The sequence below is a fragment of the Podarcis pityusensis genome (genome assembly GCF_964106645.2).
Source record: "Podarcis pityusensis genome assembly, chromosome: 15".
Taxonomy (NCBI): Eukaryota; Metazoa; Chordata; class Lepidosauria; order Squamata; family Lacertidae; genus Podarcis; species Podarcis pityusensis.
This window is the reverse complement of record NC_138040.1, coordinates 16,614,979-16,635,495: the sequence shown is the minus strand read 5'-3', so window position 1 is coordinate 16,635,495 and position 20,517 is coordinate 16,614,979. Positions and strand designations below refer to the sequence as shown.

Genomic DNA, 20,517 nt, shown 5'->3' with positions numbered 1-20,517 from the left:
CACCAGGTTTTCCCCAAACATACCAAAAGGGCGCTCATGATTGTCTCTGCAAAGAGAGCGTCTTTCCTAAGGGTGAGATGGGATTGCATGGGTGAAATCAATTGGGAATGGGAAAATACAGTTGCAGTTGCCCCTGCCTCTCTGGCAGAGGGGGGAATAACCCTGGGAACATGCTCCCTTTCAGGTGCCTGGCTTGCCTGTGCACAGGCTAAGGAAGGATGTGTAGGGAAAGGCCAGAGATGTGCTGGGCAGGAAGGTCCCTGTGTGGGTCGCCCTCCTTTCCCCTGCTAGCCGGAAAGCCTGAAGGCTTTTCCTTCTGTGGCTTGCAGAGAATGCTTCTTGGGTGCCTCTCTCCTTCCCTCTGCGAAATGGGCTTAAAAGAGGCCAGTTCAAAGACAACAGGAAGATTCCTCCCCAGGGACTTGCTGCTTGGCAAAACTACCCAAGAACTGTGCGACGAACCGTCCACCGGCCGCTCCTTCTTTTTGCGCACAGGTGTCCTCTCCCTCTCAGAGCACCCCCTCGCCTCTCTTAGAGGACCCTCTTCTCCCACCCCCAACGATAATGAATTGTTGCTTTGGCAGCTGCGCCCCAACAACTGAGGAGAGGCGAGCCGGGCCGGGCCAGCAGCTCCTCCCCCCCAGGGGGCTGTCTGTAGCGGCCGGGAAGCTCCCACTCCCCGCGCGTCTTTGCTCCCTCCCTCTCTCGCGCCCACCCATCCCTCTCCAGGCCCGGAGCGGCGGCTGCCTGCCCCCTTCCACCTGCCGTCTATAAAAGGCTGGGTCCGGCTGGGCCGGCCAGAGAGGCGGATGAACACACGGGGCTCTTCGAGGTGCTGCTAGTGTTGTTGGACGCCGGTTGCGCTCCCTGGAGCCATGGAGGTCAGCGCGTCGCGGGGAGCGCAGTCCTCTTCGGGGTCGTCGCCGGGGGACCTGGCGGACCTGAACGCGCAGGATGCGGCGACGGTGTGCGAGGCGCTGGGTCGCTACGAGGAGACGCTGCGCGGCGCTGTGCGCGAGATCCACGTGGACATCCAGGCCTTCAAGAACGGCGTGGACCGACAGGTGGCCGAAGTGCTGCGCCTGGCCAACCCGCTGGCGCACAACGTGGCCGAGCTCCAGCGAGAGAACCGGCAGCTGCGCGCGCACGTGGACCGCCTGGCCCGGCAGGTGGAGGCCCTCAACCGGGCGGCGGGGCTGCCGGACGCCTCCAGTCCCGAGCCCGAAGCCCCCACGACGACGGCGCCCTGGCCGGGCAGCAGCAGCCGCTTCGCCAGCCACGCCCGGCTCTCCCTCGCCACCAAAAGCCAGGTGAGGTCATTGGGGGTGGGCGGGCAGGTGGGATCGCGCCTTAAAAGGAGCAGCAGGAGCCCCGACGGCTTGGAGGCCCCCCCCTGTCCCTTTCTCCCTCGCGCGCTCTCGGCCCCGACGGTCAGGGAGGCTCCTGCCACCCAGTAATCCTTGGGCGCTCTTCCTTCCTCTTGAAGAAGTACCGCTCTGGCACGGGGGTGGGGGTGGAGAAGGAGAGAGGAGGAAAGAAAGAGCCCATCCCCTCTAGTGGCGGCTGTCGAGCGACCCTCGAGGGCGGAGTATTTGCTGCGGGCAGGATGTTTGCACGAGCGCCTTTGCACGTCGAGCGCGCTGGCTCGAGCAGGGGCTGGCGGCCCTCCGTCCGACGCCCCCTGTGGCCTTTTCCGCGTGGGAGGGGCGCAGGAGGGCCGCCGCCCACCACCAGCAGAACGCGGTGGGCGAGGAGGGAAGAACCCGTTCCGGCCGCGGGGCGGTGCAAAGAGCGCCGGCAACAAGCGAGGGAGGAGTTTGGGGAACGGTGCCGCCTCCTTCCTGGGGGACTTGTGCAGCCGACCAAAGCTTGCTCTCCGTGGGGGCATTCCTGACCCCAGAACCTCTTTTCACGAGGAAATGGCCTCTATAGCCACGAAAGCTAAAGGTGTCGGTCTTTAAAGTACCACAGGATGCATTTCTTGTTTTTGCAAGTGCTGGGTTTGGGATGCAGAAAGAGAGCACCCTGGAGCATGTGAAGAGTACTGCTGTCCTCTGTCTGGCATTGGGCCACAGGACTGACCAAGCTGTTTGTCAAGACTGGAGTCGAGGGAAGCAGCTGGTGACTTGGGGGCATGGGAATCGGCCAGAGGTTGAGGCTGGGGATGTCTTAAGGACCAGCTGCTTGCCAAGCCCCTAAATAGAAGGATGACTTGGGACTTGGTGTCCCTACCTCCCGTGGAGGAGATGGGATTTCTCAATCTGGATATCGGGTGGATTTAGTCCTGTGGGGATCACCTTTTTGCCCTTTTTTGCGATGCGGGGGAGGCTTGCTGATTCCCCCATGCTGGGAAATCTGGGGACATGGATGTTAAAATGTTTTCCCCAAAGCACAGGCAAACCAGACTCCCAAGAAGCTGATAACATGCAACTGTTCCTGGAGAGACAGCTTTGCATGCAACAAAAGTTAGATCAGCCACTATTCAGACTGTTGGATTGGACCAAAGGCTAGGAGCTTTCCAGAAGCCAGGAAGACCCACCTGACAGGACCCCAGGCAGGGTCCTACCCCCATTTGTCCCTCTGCCCAGCGTTCGAACTTCACCAAGCGCATTTTGCACCTGGCTATCAGCCACTTGCGACCAAGTAAAGATGCCTAGGTGCCAGGATGCTGCCTGATGTCTCCACCCCCTGGAGGTGCCTGCCTGGGGCTCCTTGGATCTTCCCTGTTTTCACACACTAGCTATACATCCTTTAGAATTCTACCTGTGATATTTTTATCTGCACAATCGGAGCGAATTTCAAGAACCAAAAGGTCTTGTTGAGAAATACGACTTTTGAGCCCTCTGGCCCCAGAGTAGCAACTAGGACATTCCGTTTTAGTGACTGCAACCCTGGTTTAAGGAGTCATTTGGCTCCTAGCCTATATATCTGGGTTTCTAACACTGCTTGCACCCCGACGGCATGACTCTTCAGAGCTGCACAGTCTCTGGACTGGGAGGTTGATGGGTTGCAGTTGGGAACCTCTGGCCTGCCAGTTCTCCTGATTTGACCCAAACCACAATAAGGACATAAGAACAGCCTGCTAGATCAAACCAAAGGGGGCACATCTAGTCTAGCAGGCTTATGCGGCTGGTTTGGCTCCAGCTTTTGCCACCCCACCCCCATTTGTCGGTGTGGGGACTTCAAGGCCATCTCCATGGGGAGGTCCGTGCCTTGCCCCCCTCCCAGACTCCTGATCTGCCTTTCTTTGCAAAGCCTCATCTCTGCTGCGGGGCCAAAACCTCGCAGAGACTTTCTGCTTCTGCTGTTTATCTCCCTGGCCAGTGTGTGTGTGTGTGTGTGTGTGAGAGAGAGAGAGAGAGAGATTTTCTCCCAGCCCCTCCTGCAGCCTCTGCTGTGTTTTTCTGAAGCCCAAGTGGAGGAGGCAGAGGCAGGGATCCAGCTGTGTGCTCCTGCTTCCAGGTGGCTCCTGCTTTGAGCCGCCTGCTGCTGTCAGGACCACTTAGCCATGACGTCACCTTGGCAGCTGAGCCTTGGGGGGAGGGAGGGGGAGGAGAGGAGTGCAGGCAGCTGGAGTCCCCCTCCAGCCCAGCAACCAGCCTCTGGCCTTTCCATCGGCATGATTAATGGCTTTTGCAGGGAGTGGGCCTGGTTTATGTTACGCTCAGCGACAGCAGAAGTTGACAGCCGGGGCTTTGGAAGGGTCTGCATTTTGTTCTCTCCAAGCTCACCTCTGGGTGCTCCCCACGTCGGCTGGGGCTGAAGGCCCAACACCGCACCCTCGCTGTGTCACGCGAGCCCATCCTGGGCTCATGGCAGTCGCTGGTGGTGCCTCCTCGGGGCAACTGGGGCCAGCTGCTGCTTAGCAGTGGCAAATGTTTCCTGCTGCCTTGTTGAGAGGGGGCTCAGGTTACAAGAAAGGAGATTCCGACTAAACACATGGGGAAAAACTTTCTGACAGTAAGAGCTGTTCAGCAGTTGAACAGCCTCCCATGAAAGGTGGTGGACTCTCCTTCCTTGGAGGTTTTTAAGCGGAGCTTGTATGGCCATCTGCCATGGGTGCTTAGCTGAGATTCCTGCATTGCTGGGGTTGGACTAGATGACCCTTGGGTCCCTTCCAACTTTTAAGGTTCTATGGCAGCCTCACTTTGGAGTGTTAATCCAGCTGTGGGTGGAGGGCATTACAGAGTGGCCAGTGAGGTCCAGGTCTCCACGTTCCCCCTTCGCCCCTCAGCCACAGAGGCTGCCCAGAGGTCATAGCACCTAGTAGGTGCACTGGTCTGGTCAGCTGCTCTACAGGCCCCTGCCCTGTGGCTGTCTCCGAGGTCCTCCTTTCACCACCTGTGGGTGACAACCAGGCATATTGCACAGGTCACCACTTTCCTCCCGCATCCCACATTCCTGTGGTTGGAGGTTTTTCTCTGTGTCCTGGATGTGGTGGAGGCCGTGGTTACTCAACTGATGAAAAGAAAATGCTTTGTGCATGCTCTGAGAGACACTCCTTCCCATGTTTCAGGCCCCAGGCCAATATTTGAAAGGAGCTCTTTGCAAATCCCCGATTCCAGGTGGGCACATCTTCTCCAGGTGATGTACCTCCTGCCAGTGGGTTGCAGTTCCTGGCTTAACTTTGTACCAAGGGCTGCTGGTCATTTCTTGACAGGTGGTGTCGGGGAACAGTGCAGTCTGTTTTATTGAGGACCTGGATCTTGCAGATTGGCTACGGCGAAGTTCGTTTTGATATTTGGAGACATTTTTAGCATGAGTGACAAGTATAATAATCCTGTGGTTTTTTGTGTGTGTGTGTGTGTGTGTGTGTGTGTGTGTGTGTGTAATTCTGCATTGTTATTTCGTAGATCACTTGATAAACATAATTATTTCTCAGAAATGTGTCAGCTTTTGTCTGTGCAGCTTTTTCTTGTGGGCAACTGGAAACAAGCCCCCCACCCCAATGAAGCTGAAGGTTCAAAGATTCAGGGCAGACAAAGTCTTTCTTCACACTCACAAACTGTGGGACTCACTGCCTCAGGAGGAAGGGATGGCCACCAATTTGGATGGCTTTCAAAGTGGGTGAGACAAACTCAGAGAGGAGGCAAAGGCTGTCAGTGGCTCTGACCTCTGATGCTTATGTTCTGTCTCCACTGCCAGAAGGTGTGTGCCCCCGAAGCGTGGGGACTGGGGGGTCATCAGTGGGGAGGGGGTTGCTGCTGTTTCATTCATGTCCTGCTTATGAGGACACCTGGGGTATCAATTAAAAACCATACAGCATTTAGCACAGCATATTACAATTGCTACAACGGGCAGGAGAATTAAAGTGGTCCATTGGGGGGGCGGAGTTTGGGAGCCCCTGTCAGCAGCACACTTGAGGTTCAGAAGCACCACCCGCTCCCCCAAAAAAACTGCATTCTGAAAAGCTTTGAAGCTCTGCTCTTTGGGGTTCTGGCCCCACACGTGCTCCTCTCAAAGTTCTCTTCTTGTTTTTGCAGAGTTTGGATTTAGATGATCTGAGTGACTTGAAGAGCAGGAGAGCCCCTGACTCAGCTGCATTGGAGAATGGGCACCACCAGCCCTCCGGGGGTAAGGAAGTCATGCTGGAGAAATTGTAGAGGTGGAAGGGACCCAAAGGATCATTAGTTGAACCCCCTGCAATGCAGGAATCACAGCTAAATGAAGGACAGGCTGCGCTCCAGAATAGCCCCAAATTTGGCCCGCTCCAAACCTGGCAAACTCGCAAGGCAGCCTTTGTGGGGTGGAGTGGGGTATGGCTTATGGGGTCTCTAAACATGTTCCCTCTTTCACCCTGTATCCATCCCAGAGATGGGAAGACGAGCTAAATCTACATTATTGCGACGGAGGTGTTTGTTTGCTTATTCATGCTTGTGTCTGAATGAAAATCAAGGCAGTTTACAAGCACTCCATTTACAACTTTCAACATGAACCTTTAACATTTTTTCAATTCTCTCTTTTTCAAAGTTGTGTTTGCAATCCCCCTAGGGGATGAAGGAGGGATAGAAACGGCTGAAAAGTTTTCTGAGTACAAGAGCATAAGCCCAGGCATAGGCAAACTCGGCCCTCCAGGTCTGGGCATGTTTTGCGACTACAACTCCCATCATCCCTAGCTAACAGGACCAGTGGTCAGGGGTGATGGGAGTTGTAGTCCCAAAACATCTGGAGGGCTGAGTTTGCCTATGCCTGGCATAAGCAAATATCACAAGTCATAGATTGCGTAAAGGTGCCAACGGGGTCAAGTGAGCCTTGCTCTGGGAGCCATCAGGCCGAAGTGGGACCTCCTTTCTCCCTTCTCTGATCACCTCCCTCCACCCAAACCTGAGAACAGGGGAACTTCGACAATCAGGAAATGAGCAGCCAACTCCTTGCTGTTCACCTGCTGCAGTGAGCCGCTGCTTCTGGCTTGCAGGTGTCCCCAAAGTCCTGCCTGCTTTCTCCAACACAGAGGAGGATCTCTGCAGTGGCAAAAGCCAAACAGCATTCAGGAGGGCAACCTGCCGCCCCCAGCTAATTACATAGAGGTTCAGGAAAAAGCAACCAAAATGATCAAGGGGATGGAGCGAATCCCCTACGGCAGCCTTTCTCAACCTTGGGTCCCCAGATGTTGTTGAACTACAACTCCCATCATGCTTAGCTAGCAAGGCCAGAGCTCAGGCATGATGGGAATTGTAGTCCCAACAACATCTGGGGACCCACAGGTTGAGAAAGGCTGCCCTACGGGGAAAGGTTGCAGCATTTGGGACTTTTTAGTTTAGAGAAAAAGTGAGTAAGAGGCGACATGATAGAAATTTATAAAATGATGCATGCCGTAATTGGAGGAAGTGGATGGAGAAAGGTTCAGTGAAGCTGAATGCTGGAAGGTTCAGGACGGAGAAAAGAAAATACTTCTTCCTGCAGCACATAGTTAAACTGTGCAAATCCCACAGCAGGTCAGTGGTGGTTTCCAACTTGGATTGCCTTAAAGGAGGATTGGGCCGATTCATGGAGGAGGAGAGGGCTATCCATGGCTGCTGGCCACCATGGCCTGGCTCTGCCTCCGCAGTTGGAGGCAGCAATGCTTCTGAATACCAGTTGCTGGAAACCTCAGGAGGGGGGAGAGTGCTCTTGAGCTCAACTTCTGCTTGTGTGTTTCACAAAAGAGGCATCTGGTGGCCACCGTGAGAACAGCTTGCCAGCAGGCGTATCTCTGGTTTGGCAAAAGCAGCACTGTGTCCTGGAGGGGGGCCGCACACACACACGTTCAGCACTGGAAAGCTCAGTTGGTTAGAGCAATTAAGCGTTGATAATGCCAAGGCTGCAGGTTCGATCCTTGTATGGGACAGCTGCGTATTGCTGCATTGCAGGGGGTTGGACTAGATGATCCTCAGGTCCCTTCTAACTCTACAATTCCATTCTTCTTCTTGCCACCATCCTCGCTCCCCGTCCCAGTAGTTTGAAGCAATAGCATGTTTGTGTCAGCTGCAGGAAATGATAATAATCTCAGAAGGAGGAAAAAACAAGATGTTGCAAACCGCTTGGAGGGATCCGTCCTCCTCTAAAAGATGGTCTAGAATTTTTCCATTAACGTGAGCTGTGCTTCTTCACTGTTCACTATGAACATGCAGTAGTGACCTTTGCACTCAGTCTACTTTTGCGTCTCTCCCCGTACCCCCAGGACTGGGGGGACCTCCTCCTCTCCACCGGCCAAATTCTTCCCCCGAGGCCCACGAGCCGGCAGTGAGTCTGCGGATGCCACACCTTCCTGTGACCTCTGTCACCAGAGTATCGGAAACCTATTCGGGAGAAACCACGGGGTCGCCCATCTCGCCAAACGTTCCTGGAGGGCAGCCGAGCGAGGCTGTGTCAAAAACGTCAAGCCAAGGAGGTAAAAGAAGAGCAGGAACCTGGCTGGTGGCAGTGGGAGGCATGTGACTCCCTTCAGCCATTGAGGGCCTCACCCCCAAGGCGACCTGTGAATGTTGTGCCTCAGACCCCAGCAGGATTGCCAGGAGGGCTTTGTGCTAGGCCCTTTAAATATGTGTTTACTGTGGAGTTATAAGTACAGTGGTACCTTGGGTTACATACGCTTCAGGTTACATACGCTTCAGGTTAGAGACTCCGCTAACCCAGAAATAGTGCTTCAGGTTAAGAACTTTGCTTCTGGATGAGAACAGAAATTATGCTCCAGCGGCGCAACGGCAGCAGGAGGCCCCATTGGCTAAAGTGGTGCTTCAGGTTAAGAACAGTTTCAGGTTAAGAACGGACCTCCGGAATGAATTAAGTACTTAACTCGAGGTACCACTGTACAGTCATACCTCAGGTTGAATGTGCTTTATGTTGAGCGCTTTCAGGTTGTGCTCCGCGGCAGCCCAGAAGTAACTGAGCGTGTTACTTCCGGGTTTCACCGCTCTTGCATGCACAGACGCTCAAAATGTCATCATGCGTGGAAGCGGCAAAACGTGACCCACGCACACGCAGATGCGCTGTCGCGTCTTACATTGTATTCAGGATGCGAACAGGGCTCCGGAACGGATCCCGTTCGCATCCCGAGGTACCACTGTAGTTGTAGTAGGGGGTCCCCCAAATCTTTCCAGCAGCTTAGAGGATCAACTGTTCAAACACTTTTGCCAGAGCAGGGTGAGGCCCACCCTCCTGGTCCATCAGCCTGGGTCTGATCCTTCAAGGGCTCTTCACATGCTTTGCGATAAATAGACGCCTGCCTTCCTTTGCATGAAAACCAAACCTGCAGGCTTCTGACTTCTGCTTCTTTGCAGTGAGCGCAGTGAAGAATTGGAGCATAAGTTCCACGAGGACTGGAAGCGCTGCAGTCACCTCAGGTCAGCCGGCTTGTCGAACTGAAAGCTTTCCCTGCCCCGCCCCACCGTTTACAACAAGGGGTTTCTATAATTACAGTATGGAGGTGAATTCAGGGCCCACCCTGAGTTTGGAGGCGCTGGCAGGCCAAATTGCCTGCCCGGCAACACCGGAATCCTAACCCTGCTCAGGGCTCACTGAGACAGAATGACTTAAGCAAATGCTGGACATGGTTAAGCCATGCAACTGTCCTCCCCACCACAGGAGGCAGTGTTGGCCACCAGCTCAGATGGCGTTAAAGGGCTAGGCAAATTCATGAAGGAGAGGGCTATGGATGGCAACTAGCCACAATGGCTCTGCTCTGCCTCTGAATACCTCAGGAAGAGGATTCTTGAGCTCGGGTCGTGTTTGTGGGTTTCCCACAATAGGCATCTGGTCAACCACTGTGAGAAGAGGATGTTGGACTAGATGGGCCATTGGCTTGATCCAATGGACTCTTCTTATGCTCTTATGGGCCACTGCTACATGGATCTGCATGACACTCAAAACACCAGGCCTGCATTAGCTAGGGGACATTGATGGACCCTTGGCTCCGCAAAGACCGGAGGAAATGGACTTAGGTAGCAAAGAGGAGTCTCTGTTTATGAGCCTGGTTAACTAGCAGCAATAAATACCTTAAAGGGATCTGGGCACATGTGGCTATAAGGATTTTCGGGGAGTGGAAAAGCCAGTTGTTACCTGGGCAGGAGTTCTGTAAATGGGGGGAGGGGGAACCACCAAAATGCCTTCCTTCATCCTCATTCATTTCATTTTATCCGCAGAGAAATTCTCTTCCGTGACGAAGTCAGTGTCAGCCGTAACCTATGGAGCCCACCAGGCTAGTGAAAGGTGAGGCTTTGGGGCTGGGGGGCTTGGAGGCATCGTTCAGGGAGCCCCCACACCTTCAAAAGGATTGATCATCTGTAGCTCTCTTTTAACGGGACATTTGCCCTTTTCTCTTGTTCTGACAGCATCGTTGCGGACAACCAGCGGGATGCAGCCCCGAAATCCCACTCCCCACCCCCCACGGTCCACAGGCAGGTGGAGAAACGGAGAGAGCTGGTGAGGTCTCAGACGCTGCCCCGGACCTCTGGGACACAGGCCAGGAAGGCCCTCTTCGAGAAGTTTGATCAGGACAGCGGGAAGTATGTGGCGCCTCCTGTGGTCCCAATTTGTAGTTGTGCGGGGTGCATATGTATACGCACATGTATAAAATGGGGGGTACAGCTGACTTGACAGCAGTACATTCATAAAGGATCCAGGGGTTTTAGTAGACCAGAAACTGAATGTGAGTACACAGTGTGATGCAGCAAGAAAGGCTAATGCCATTCTAGGCTGCATCAACCAAAGTCTAGTGTCCAGATCAAGGGAAGTAATAATATTACTGCTTTAGTCATAACACACCTGGAATACTGTGTCCAGTTCTGGGCATGACAGTTTAAGAAGGACATTGACAAGCCAGAAGGTGTGCAGAGGAGGGTGACCGAGATGGTCAAATTTCCTGTGAGCTAAGGAGGGACAAAAACTCTCGCGGCAGCCACAGCCCAGCTCGTGGAGGAGTCTGCTATCCACGGCTGGCTGGGCCGTGCCTCCACACTGGGAGTAACTAAGTTGGTAGAGCATGAGACTCTTAAATCTCAGGGTGGTGGGTTCGAGCCCTATGTTGGGCAAAAGATACCTGCATTGCAGGGGGTTGGACTAGATGACCCTTGTGGTGCCTTCAAACTCTACAAATCTATGCTTTTCCCTGCAGGGGCAAAGGGGAAGGGCGGGCCAAGCTGAAGCGGTCGCAGAGCTTTGGGGTCGCCAGTGCGAGCAGCATCAAGCAGATCCTCCTCGACTGGTGCCGATCCAAAACCATCGGCTACAAGGTATTCGCTTATTCTGTTGCCTGTATCTCCCACCTCCTTCTTTGCGGAGCTCTGGGTGGCGTAAGGGCGTCTCCCTCTTCCTCATTTAATCCTCACAACCCTGTGGGGTAGGCTAGGCTGAGAGGCAGGGCCTGATCCCCAAGGTTATACCCAGCCAACTTGATGGCCAAATAGGGATCCCCATCTCAGTCTCCCTCCTTCGCTCTTGTAGAGCCCCGTGGCCTGTTGTGAAAGGGGAGGGGGCTTCGTAACCCTGATAGCACAGAGCGTTCCTTCCTTCTAACTTCTGCCCCCTCCCCTCCACCTCCGGTAGCACATCGACCTGCAGAACTTCTCCTCCAGTTGGAGTGACGGGATGGCATTCTGTGCCCTGGTCCACTCCTTCTTCCCGGAGGAATTTGACTACCAAGCACGAGACCCCGCCAAGCGCAAGGAGAACTTTGAAGTGGCCTTCAGCACGGCGGAGTAAGTTGGCTGCAGCTTTCCCGGCTGCCTGGGCTGGAAGCTCACCCTTGGTGGGCACAGAGATTGGTTGCACAGGCTCTCCAGTTAAGACTGTGGCATTTATAGCCTCTGCCTGACATTTGGGGAGGGCTTGCAGGGCAAGGGCGGGGAGAGAAAATGTTCTGAGACGGAGGGCCTGGGGCAAGTCCACCTGAGCCTCCTTTGCGGGGAGGTCTGAGGAATGACCGTATTTGAAAAACGGTACAGTTCTGGTTGCCTCGCCTCAAAAAGGAGTTGGGAAAGGTCCAGAATAAGGCACCCCAAGTGGTCAAGGGGGGTGCAGGGACTCAGGTGGTGCAATGGGTCAGTGTGTCTGGCTGCTAACCAGGGATAGTTGTGAGCACGGTTCCTGCATTGCAGGGGGTTGGACTAGATGGCCCTTTCGGTCTCTTCCAACTTACAATTCTGTGACTCCCTTATAAGGAACAGTTGCAGCAATTGGGACTTTTTGCTTGGAGAAAAGGCAAGTAAGACGTTTAGGAAAAGCTGCAGAACTTGTCAACATGCAGTGAAGCTGCACATAGGAAGATTCAGTATAGAGAAAAAGCATTTCATGCAGCATGTAGTTCAACTGTGGAACTCCCTGCCACAGGAGGAAGTGATGTCCACCATCTTGGATGGCTTTAAAAGGGGATTGGGCAAGGTCACGGAGGAGGAGAGGGCTATTAGTCACAGTGGCTATGCACTGCCTTGGAATCCGTTTCTGGAAACCACAGTAGGGGAGAAAATTGTGCTTGTGTCCTGTTTGAGGGTTTCCTGCAGGCATCCGGTTGGTCGCTGTGAGAACAAGATGCTGGACTAGATGGGCCCCCTTTGGCCTGATCATCAGGCTCTTCCAATGTTCCTCTCTTTCTCCTTCCTCTGACTCTCGGCTGCCTCTTGCAGGAAAATGGCTGGCTGCGACCGCCTGATCGAAGTGGACGACATGATGCTGATGGGCCGCAAGCCGGACCCCATGTGCGTCTTCACCTACGTCCAGTCCCTCTACAACCACCTCCGGCGCTTTGAATGAAGCCAGCGCAGGCCGTGAAGGGAGCCGCCACGGCCGCCTGCCGAGAGGGTTGTGGCGCTGCGCTCGCTGGAGGAGCAAACAGTTGCTCCCTCCCCTGTGCCCACCTCTTCCTGTGTTGCCGTGGAGGGAGGCCCCAGGCGGGCACAGGCTGCCACCGCCCCAGGCCCAGTGCCAGTGGGTTGTGGCGGCAGGGCTGGCTGGTTGAGGCAGAGGTTTCTTGTTCTCTCCAAGCAGCTGAGGCTGGAGGAGGTGCTCAGGCTGCCCTTTCCTCCATTTGGCTCAGGCCCCCAGGGGTGTCTGCCTGTGCCTGGAAGCTGCCTTCATCATGTGTGCCAACACAGCTCAGTGCCACCCTCTCACCTACCCCTGAGCCCTGTTTTCTTGAGTTGAGGTTAGTAGCAGAGGCTGGATACCAGGTGCTAGATGTGGCCAGGGGTAAGTTCTTGAAGGAACCCCCCAGCCTGTGTGTGTGTGTGTTTGGCATTGGGCAGCCCAGTTCCGTTTTTACTTCTACTGTGAAGGCAACTTTGCTTCCGCTGCCCAACTCCAAGGTGCAACAGCCCATGTGGCCAAACTGAGAGCTGAACAATTGCCCCATTGGCCACAGGAGCCACAAGTCAGATTGCCAAGACCAGCCTGGCTCCTCTTTGTCCCACTTTCATTTCCCACCTTCAAGGCAGGCCACGCTGTTTGTGTGTTTGTGTGTGTTCACTCTGTCTCCCTTCTTTAGACTTAGTTGAAGCCAGCCTGAAGACCCCAGGGGGTTAGAGGGCAGAAGACTCTGCATAGTTCCCCAAATATGGAAACTGAGCAGGACCTCTTGTCCCAAACAGCCCCCCTCCCAGCTTGAAAATGAGCCCTAAAATTCTGCACCCTGTGGAGGAGGGCTCCTTAGTTCTGCTAGGCACCCACTACCCCCACCCTGACCCACCCTAAAAAAGGTGCTCCCGGCTTGCTCAGGCCAGCAAGAGCTGCTCCGAGCCTTTTGGGCTAAGGCTTCCTTGCTGATATTTATACATACATATACAGTATATATAATGCCTGGCTCGGTACAGATGGCCATTTCTAATCCTCTCTTGATATATTAAAAGGCAGCTCTTGTTTGGTCTTCGTCCTTTTATTCTGAAAAGCAACATTTATGAACTTGTAAACATCAAGTCAACCTTAAATAACAGCGGCAACTAAGTTAGAAAAAGAGACAGACATAAAAAGGCACGAACATCAGAAACACGCAACGGCTTTCCTCGAAATGGGTGCAATGGCTGCTTCCTAGAGTGGAGAGGAATTGCCCCCAGGAACAAATCCAGCTTCTCTGCACGTGCGAATGGATGCAGGCAGATTCTGTCCTCTTTAAATGAGGGGAGGGGGCTGCTGTGCTTGCTTGAGCTTGCAATGCAAAGCCTCTCTCCTGTAATGCATCTGCTCCCGAAACACACTGGCAACAGCTGACTTGGAGTGGACAGCACCTCTCCCCACCCCTGGAATTGGTAGCAGGAAGAGTATGCGCTCCTGACCATAAATAGGTATACGAAAGCCATGTGGCGCTTGAGCTGGAAGCATTTTGGAGTACCAATCAGTGTTCCCAGAGAATGGGGGGTGGGCAAGGTTAATAAGAGCAAGGTGACCCTTTTGCTGGGGGGCTATCCTGGAAGAGGGGAACCTCTGACCTTACAAGGCTTCCCCCTCTCCTGGGTGGGTGGGTGGGTGGGAGGGAGGGAGGGAAGGGAGAGGAAATGGGAGCTTTGGGTGGGACGGGGATTCGTCCGCCAGCCCCTCCTGCACCAGAAGAGCCTCACATGGTTTTCCAGACCTTGTTGAGAAGTTTCACCACCTCCTCGTAAATGACAAAAACGATGGCCACATCCAGGCAGACCCGGCCCAGGCGGGGGACCGTCCCTTTGTAGAACCTGTGCAAGGGAAGAGATCCCAAAGTCAGAAAAAGGGTTTTCAACAGGTTGCCCCCCCCCATTAACCCAATATCAGACAGCAGCTGGAGGGTGGAGACTCGGAGGGGCTGGACCAAGGAGACCTGGGTTCAAAACCCAGCCCAGCTATTTATTTTATGTAAGTTTTGATTGAGTTTATTTTACAACACATACACACTTATCAAACTAAACATAAAAATAATCACGCCCAATCAAAAAACAAACAGCAACAGAACAAAAAACAAAAAGATACAAATAAAACATAATAACTATGGAAACTTATACAAAACAACCCGTCCACAAAATATATACATACTATATTTCAACCCTTCTTCCAATTGGCTTCCTTCATCCTCTACACGGTTCTCTTTTCAATTTTTGGTAAATGTCTCCTTTTTAGTTATTTTATTATCCGTTATATTTTCTGTTTTTAATAGCTCAGCTATTTAGGCTCATTGGGTGAGCGGCAGGGTCCGTCACTGTGTCTCAGCCTGGCCTACTTCACAGGGTTGCTTTGTGGATAAAATGGGCAGTGGTAAAAGGAAAGAGGACCACACACACTTGCTTTGAGCGCACTGGATGAAAGCCACGAATAAGATTTTTAAACAAATCTGTCGGGGATTCTTGAGCTGTGATTCCTGCATTGCAGGACCCTCGGGGCTCCCTTCCAACTCTACAGTTCTGTACTAATTAAATGATTGGGCTGCCTGCAGAGTCAGCAGCTGCAGGTAGGGGCATTTGCAAGGGAAGGCAGAGGACTCTTGGAGGCACGGGGAATGTCTTCATCACATATGTCAACAAGTGAGAATTGGCAGTGTGTCTTATGACAAATATGAGAGGGGGAAGAGGAGAAAATGCCAGACAGTGGTTCCATCCGGTATCCTGCCTCCCAGGCTGTATTTTTTATTTTTAAAAATACTTCTATACCACTGTATCAAAAAAGCCAAATAAAAATCAAAGAGGTATATAGAAACAAAACCATAAAAACAGTTTTAAACAGCCATCAACTAGCCATTGTGGAAGGGTGTGTATTCTCAATTGCTTGCACAGGGCTGGCAGAATAGAAAAGCTTTCAGCAGGCATTTAAATGGTGGCACGGAAGGTGCATGCTGCATCTCCAGTTGCAGAGAGTTCCACAGGACTGGGCTGATGCAACACCAAGGGCTCGGTTTCTCTGACCGGTGATGATGCTGCAGGTGATCTCAGTGATCGAGCTGGGATAGAAGGGTTCAGGCAGTCAATGCTGCAACCACAAGAACTCTGCAGAAGATAAACTGGAGTGCTAAAGTCCAGTACAGTGTGGGAGATGGTACACTTGGCTTGGCTGTGGGTGGGTGAGAGTGGGGAGAAAAGGCCTGGATTCAAATTGCTGCTCAGCCTCAAGGCTCACTGAGCAGCCTTGGTAAAATCAGTATATCTAGGCCTGGCCTACCTCGTAAGATTGTTGTTAAGGCTAAAACACCCCTGAGTCGCCAAAGAGGAGAGAAAGTGAGATAAAAGGCCTAAAGCAGACAAAAGAGCCCCAGTTCAAGTCAGCTAAGATGAAGGCCAGTTTAGCCTCACTCACGCCAAAGGGCCCTCGTTTTTCAGGATCTGGTAGCCACAGTCCAGGGTGTTTCGGTACTTGTATGCTTCCAGTCCCTTGAGAAAGAGAAGAGGCAGGTTTGGAGTTAAGAGCAGCTGAAATCCAGCCCCTTCCCAGAGGTGGCTGGGGGTGCCCTCACCTGCATCCTGGTCTTGATGACATCCAGGGGGGTGTTGCCAAAGACGCTGGCTGCTCCCGCAGTGGCCCCAAACGCAGCTGTGACAAACGGGTTCATCTCCCTGTGGGGGTCGTCCCCTGCCAGGCCCAGCAGAAGGGCAGAGAAAGAGGCATTCAGGCTGATGCAGGAAAGGACTGCCACCACCAGCAGCACAGGGATAAAGAAAGCTCATCCCCGGCTTAGCCGAGTGTCTTACCTAGATACCAGTTGCGGAAGGAGGTCATGACGAAGAAGCGGATGGCCTGGTTGGAGCCTTGCTTGAGGATGGTGGCCGTGAGGCCCTGGTAGGTCCCACGCAGGCCTGCAGGGCAGAGGAAATGGGGAGGTCTGGTTGGGGGGCGGCTGCTGCCTGGTTTCCTTCAAGTCCACCTGGCCTCGGGCCAAGAGAGAGTTCAGAGGTTTCTGTGTGGCAGACACCCCTGTGGCTCTACACTGCTTGGGCAAAGCTTCCCCTATTTATGGGAAAAGGCTATAGCTCTGTGCTTTTGCATTGCATTGCAGAGGGTTGGACTGGATGACCCTTGGGGTTCCATTCTAGCTCTACGATTCTATGGTAGAGCATCTGCTTTGCGTGCAGAAAAGAACCGGCATGGGGTAATGGTTAGTTGCCAATCTTCTGAACACCTTCCAGCTTGCCAGTAGTCTTCTTAAACTGGGGTGCCCAGAACCAGACGCAGGAGTCCAGGTGGGATCTTTGTGGCAGAATTCGCCACCAAGGAGCCGTAATGAGGGCTTTTGTTATTCTGCTGCAGAGACAAAAACAGCTTCCTGCATTTCCACTCCAGCTTACCTTGTTCCCGCACAATTTCCCGAACTCCGTGGAAAAAGCCTCTGTACCTGGGTGTCAGGGACCCCTGATCGTGAATGAACTTCACCTGCAAATGGCAATTAAGAGTAACAAATTCAACACCAAACTTATTCCTTGCCTGTGTCTGTCCTCATCAACAAATCCGAAGGTGAAAATGGGCTAGGAGAAAATGAGGGCCGAGGTGCCATCCTGCCACACCAAGAATGCTCTCTAAATGGTGCAACAAGCTCGGCCTGGGTGGTGCAGTGTTTAGCTCAAGGTACCTGTCTGCAATCAGGGAGACCTGGGTTCAGAAAAAAATATATCCACTGAGCCACAAAACTTCCTGCATGACCTCAGGCCAACAGCCAGACCTACCTCACAGGTAGGTAATGTTAGGAGAAGAGGGTGTGATGTCATGCACATGGAACAGGACCCCCCCCCCCAATGTTGGGTGCAACTCGGCACCTATGGGTGGGGGCACATTCATTCCCACCGGCCTCTGCCTTAAGGCTGCAGTTCCATCACATCTGCCATGAGATGCAACCAATGCTTGCAGTTCTACCTACCTTGATGGTCTCCATAGGACAGACGACCACCACGGCCTCCGCCACGCCAGCCCCAAGGCCACACAGCAAACTCTTCTTGCTGTCCAGCTTCCCTTGAGGGTCCTTGGCAGAATTGCTGAGGACCTCAAAGACCCCAAACCTGCAGAAAACCAGGGGACCCAAACTGTCATGGGATCATAGAATTGTAGAGTTGGAAGAGATCCCAGAGAGTCAACTAGCCCGACCCAATGCAGGGATCACAACTACAGAATCCCTGACAGATGGACATCCAACCTCTGCTTTAAAACTTTCCATGAAGGAGAGTCTGCTACCTTCTGCGGGGGTCCATCTGTCTTAAGAAGACAGGAGTTCGTCTTAGATCTGTCCATCCTAAGATGGACAGCGGGGGGGGGGGTGACAAAGGAGACCCCAACAGCGGATTTGGATGCTATCCTCTTCTAGTGCAGAGGTTTTCAACCTTTTTTGTGTCCACGACTCCCTTGACCAACTACATTCTTTCTGTGGCACCCCTGTGGGGCTCAGGAGCCCAGTTATGTCACCTCTTGCCTGCAGAGCTGGCAGCCTCTCAACCTTTTTTGGACACCCCCTTTTGTGGAGTGTTCCCTCAGCCTCCTCTCCTCTCCCCTCTCCTTGGGAGTTCTCTGGGCAGCTGCTGCTGCTGCTGCTGCCACCCCTGGTCTCTGAACTTCCCCTCCTGACCCAAAGAGAGGTGCCTCTCAGAGGCAACCTTTGCCTGCAGAGCTTATAGACAGGACTGCTGCAATAAACAGCTGTGCAAGCCTATGGGAGGCAGAGCCGCGAGAGGGCAACAGAGGAGGGAGGAGAAAGAAAGAGGGGCAGAGGCCAGTGTTGCCCATGGCACCCCTGACCATCATTCAAGGCACCCCAGGGTGCCACAGCATACTGGTTGAAAACCACTGCTCTAGTGAGTCCATTCGGGTGCTGTATTTAGGACCCCCAAAGCGGCCCCTGTGTGCAAGTCTGAGAAAAGCCAACAGGGTGATGTCTCCAATAAAGAGCAGCAGGTGCCTACCTGACAGCAGATTTCGGGATGGAGCCGTACAGCAGGGAGCTGAGGCCCCTGTACAGTCCCCGGAAGCCATGGTCCTGGACAGTCAGTCTCACACAGTGCCCTGCAAGGGAGGCACCAAAGACGCTGTGAGCACAGGAGATGCGGACTGGCTCACTTGCGAGAGCTGCCTGGAGCTCCTGGCTTGAGTAAAGTTCTGGGAAGGGAATCCGAAGTCATTGCAAGGCAGAGGGTCTGTGACCACTCAGCTGCAAGGGGGATATGTGCTCCTTTCAGAGGAACTCTTCCCAGGCCTCTGCTTCACTTGCTAGTCTGCACATGGGCTCAAGGGAAGCCTCAATTTCACAGAGGGGGTGTGGCCCATCTAGATCACAAGGAGGGGGTCAGGTGGAGAGATACAGTGGTACCTCTGGATGCGAACGGGATCCGTTCCAGAGCCCCGTTTGCATCCTGAAGCAAACGCAACCCGTGTCTGCGCATGCGCGGGTCACCGCTTCCACACATGTGCGTGATGTCATTTTGAGCGTCTGCACATGCGGCGAAACCCGGAAGTAACACGCTCTATTACTTCCGGGTCGCCGCAGAGCGCAACCCGAAAATATTCATCCCGAAGCTACTTCAACCCGAGGTATGACTGTATTTGTTGGGGGAACAAACATGCCTTGCTCTTGGGAAGGAAAAGGGCTGAATCTAACAGCAAGTGCTTGAGAAGATATTAGGCCCACCCACCAACCTGCCTTGGATAGGGAGACTGGGTCTAAACAAAACCAGAACAAGGAGGGGAGTCCCAGTAGGGGATCAGAACAGCCAGTCGTAGAATTGTAGACTTTGAAGGGATCCCCAAGGGTCATCTAGTCTAACCCCCCGCCATGCAAAGGCCTTGGGACTCTGGCCAGCCCACTCCAAGGGGTGGAAAGGGTGGCTGACCAATGCTCCTGTAGCGTGGTGGGTTGGCCCTCTCATCCAGCTGCAGCTGCGTCTTGACATACTCGGTGGGGAAGGTGATGCAGATTTCGATGCCCCCCGCAATGCCGCCTGAGCAGGAGAGAGAAAAGGGGGTGAGGCGTCAGTGAGATGGGCCCTGATCTGCGTGGAGAAAAGAGGGATGCTCCGTGCCCGAAGAGTCAGCCTGCTGTGTCCTGCTCTGCAGGGCAGGTGGTGCTTCAAGAGAGTCAGCAGAGGAAGCCGCGTTGCACCAAAGGAGGGCGATGACGGTTCGCCTAGCTCAGTACTGCCGGCACTGACTGGCAGCGCCTCTCTAGGGTGCCCGTCGGGAGGTCCTCTACCATTCCCACCCCTGGAGATGCTGCGTCGGGGGCTTTCTGCAGATAGAAGCAGGTGCTGTGCCCACTGAGCAAGGGTTCTCTCCACCCATCCTTCAGCCTCCGGGCCAGAGAGGGGCTCCCGGGGGCCAAAGGCGAGGAGGAGCCACGGGGAAGCGAAGGGACGCCAACCCGCCCGCGCCGGTGGGACCGGGAGGTCGCGCCGTCAACCAAAGGGACGTTCTCCTCCTCCTCTCCCCTCATTCCGCACCGCAGTGTGTTCTGCGCCCGCCCGCCCGGGGGACGGAAAGTGGGTGCGGGGGAGGGGCCGCCGCGGCCGTTTCTGCCTCACCTGCCAGGATGGCCTTGCCCGGGTGGGTCAATTTGGGCCGGCCGGGGGCGGCGGCGGCCACCGGAGGGGCTCGAGCCCCGCCAGGCTCCGAGGTCTCGGCCATTCCGACACGCCCAGGCGACTGTGAGGCTGAGGCGGCTCCTCGGCTCGATTACAATATTCATAAGCCCCTCATGAATATTAATAGTGGCGCGGGCCGCTCGATCCAGCCTCAGGGGGCACGCGGATTGGCAGCTGCGAGGCCCAGAGAGCATGCGATTGGCTGAGCGCAGAGGCGATGTCGGGTGGCCGAGTTGGATGCTTCCCTCCCCCCACCACATTCGGCTGGCATTGGCGCATGCGCAAGGCCATGCTTCAAGAAAGGACTTTTGCTGCCCGCGCCCCGCAGTCATAGGAGGTAGAGTGGTCCAGAGTAGGAAGGTTCTCTTTAGCTACCCTGGTTCCTCAATAGCTGGAAGGAAGCAGGACACGGATGACAGTAGAGACCGACAACTAGAGTGAACGCTGCCTCCTCTGATGGTGAAGGCAGCAGAGCACAGCCTCCATCATGGTTGGTTAGCCCTTTAGTAGGCTTATTGTCCTCCAGGAATTAGACTAATCCTCT

At 54.1% G+C, this 20,517-nt stretch overlaps 2 protein-coding genes across 2 annotated transcripts; one reads left to right on the top strand and one right to left on the bottom strand.

The window, feature by feature from the left end:
• Positions 1-773: 773 nt before the first annotated feature.
• Positions 774-13,331, top strand: SMTNL2 (smoothelin like 2). The gene is made up of 9 exons (XM_080983579.1): positions 774-1,310; positions 5,484-5,574; positions 7,661-7,870; positions 8,760-8,822; positions 9,621-9,687; positions 9,810-9,983; positions 10,592-10,709; positions 11,023-11,174; positions 12,099-13,331. The coding sequence occupies exons 1-9, from the start codon at positions 876-878 to the stop codon at positions 12,223-12,225; spliced, it is 1,437 nt and encodes a 478-aa protein (XP_080839705.1). The 5' UTR covers positions 774-875; the 3' UTR covers positions 12,226-13,331.
• On the bottom strand, positions 13,324-20,214 carry LOC308464332 (tricarboxylate transport protein, mitochondrial-like). Its single transcript, XM_080983677.1, has 9 exons — positions 19,914-20,214; positions 19,227-19,334; positions 18,303-18,402; positions 17,270-17,408; positions 16,704-16,788; positions 16,110-16,214; positions 15,875-15,990; positions 15,718-15,791; positions 13,324-14,132 (listed from the first exon to the last, which is right to left on the bottom strand). Exons 1-9 carry the CDS (start codon positions 20,014-20,016, stop codon positions 14,018-14,020), a joined length of 945 nt encoding a protein of 314 aa, XP_080839803.1. The 5' UTR covers positions 20,017-20,214; the 3' UTR covers positions 13,324-14,017.
• Positions 20,215-20,517: the final 303 nt, after the last annotated feature.

Coding starts and splice junctions, on each gene's coding strand:
- SMTNL2 (XM_080983579.1), top strand. CDS start 876: ATGGAGGTCAGCGCGTCGCGGGGAGCGCAGTCCTCTTCGGGGTCGTCG. Junction 9,688..9,809: donor GCCCACCAGGCTAGTGAAAG/GTGAGGCTTTGG, acceptor TTGTTCTGACAG/CATCGTTGCGGACAACCAGC. Junction 9,984..10,591: donor TTTGATCAGGACAGCGGGAA/GTATGTGGCGCC, acceptor TTTTCCCTGCAG/GGGCAAAGGGGAAGGGCGGG.
- LOC308464332 (XM_080983677.1), bottom strand. CDS start 20,016: ATGGCCGAGACCTCGGAGCCTGGCGGGGCTCGAGCCCCTCCGGTGGCC. Junction 16,789..17,269: donor GTCCTATGGAGACCATCAAG/GTAGGTAGAACT, acceptor TGCCATTTGCAG/GTGAAGTTCATTCACGATCA. Junction 14,133..15,717: donor AAAAACGAGGGCCCTTTGGC/GTGAGTGAGGCT, acceptor TCCCTTGCACAG/GTTCTACAAAGGGACGGTCC.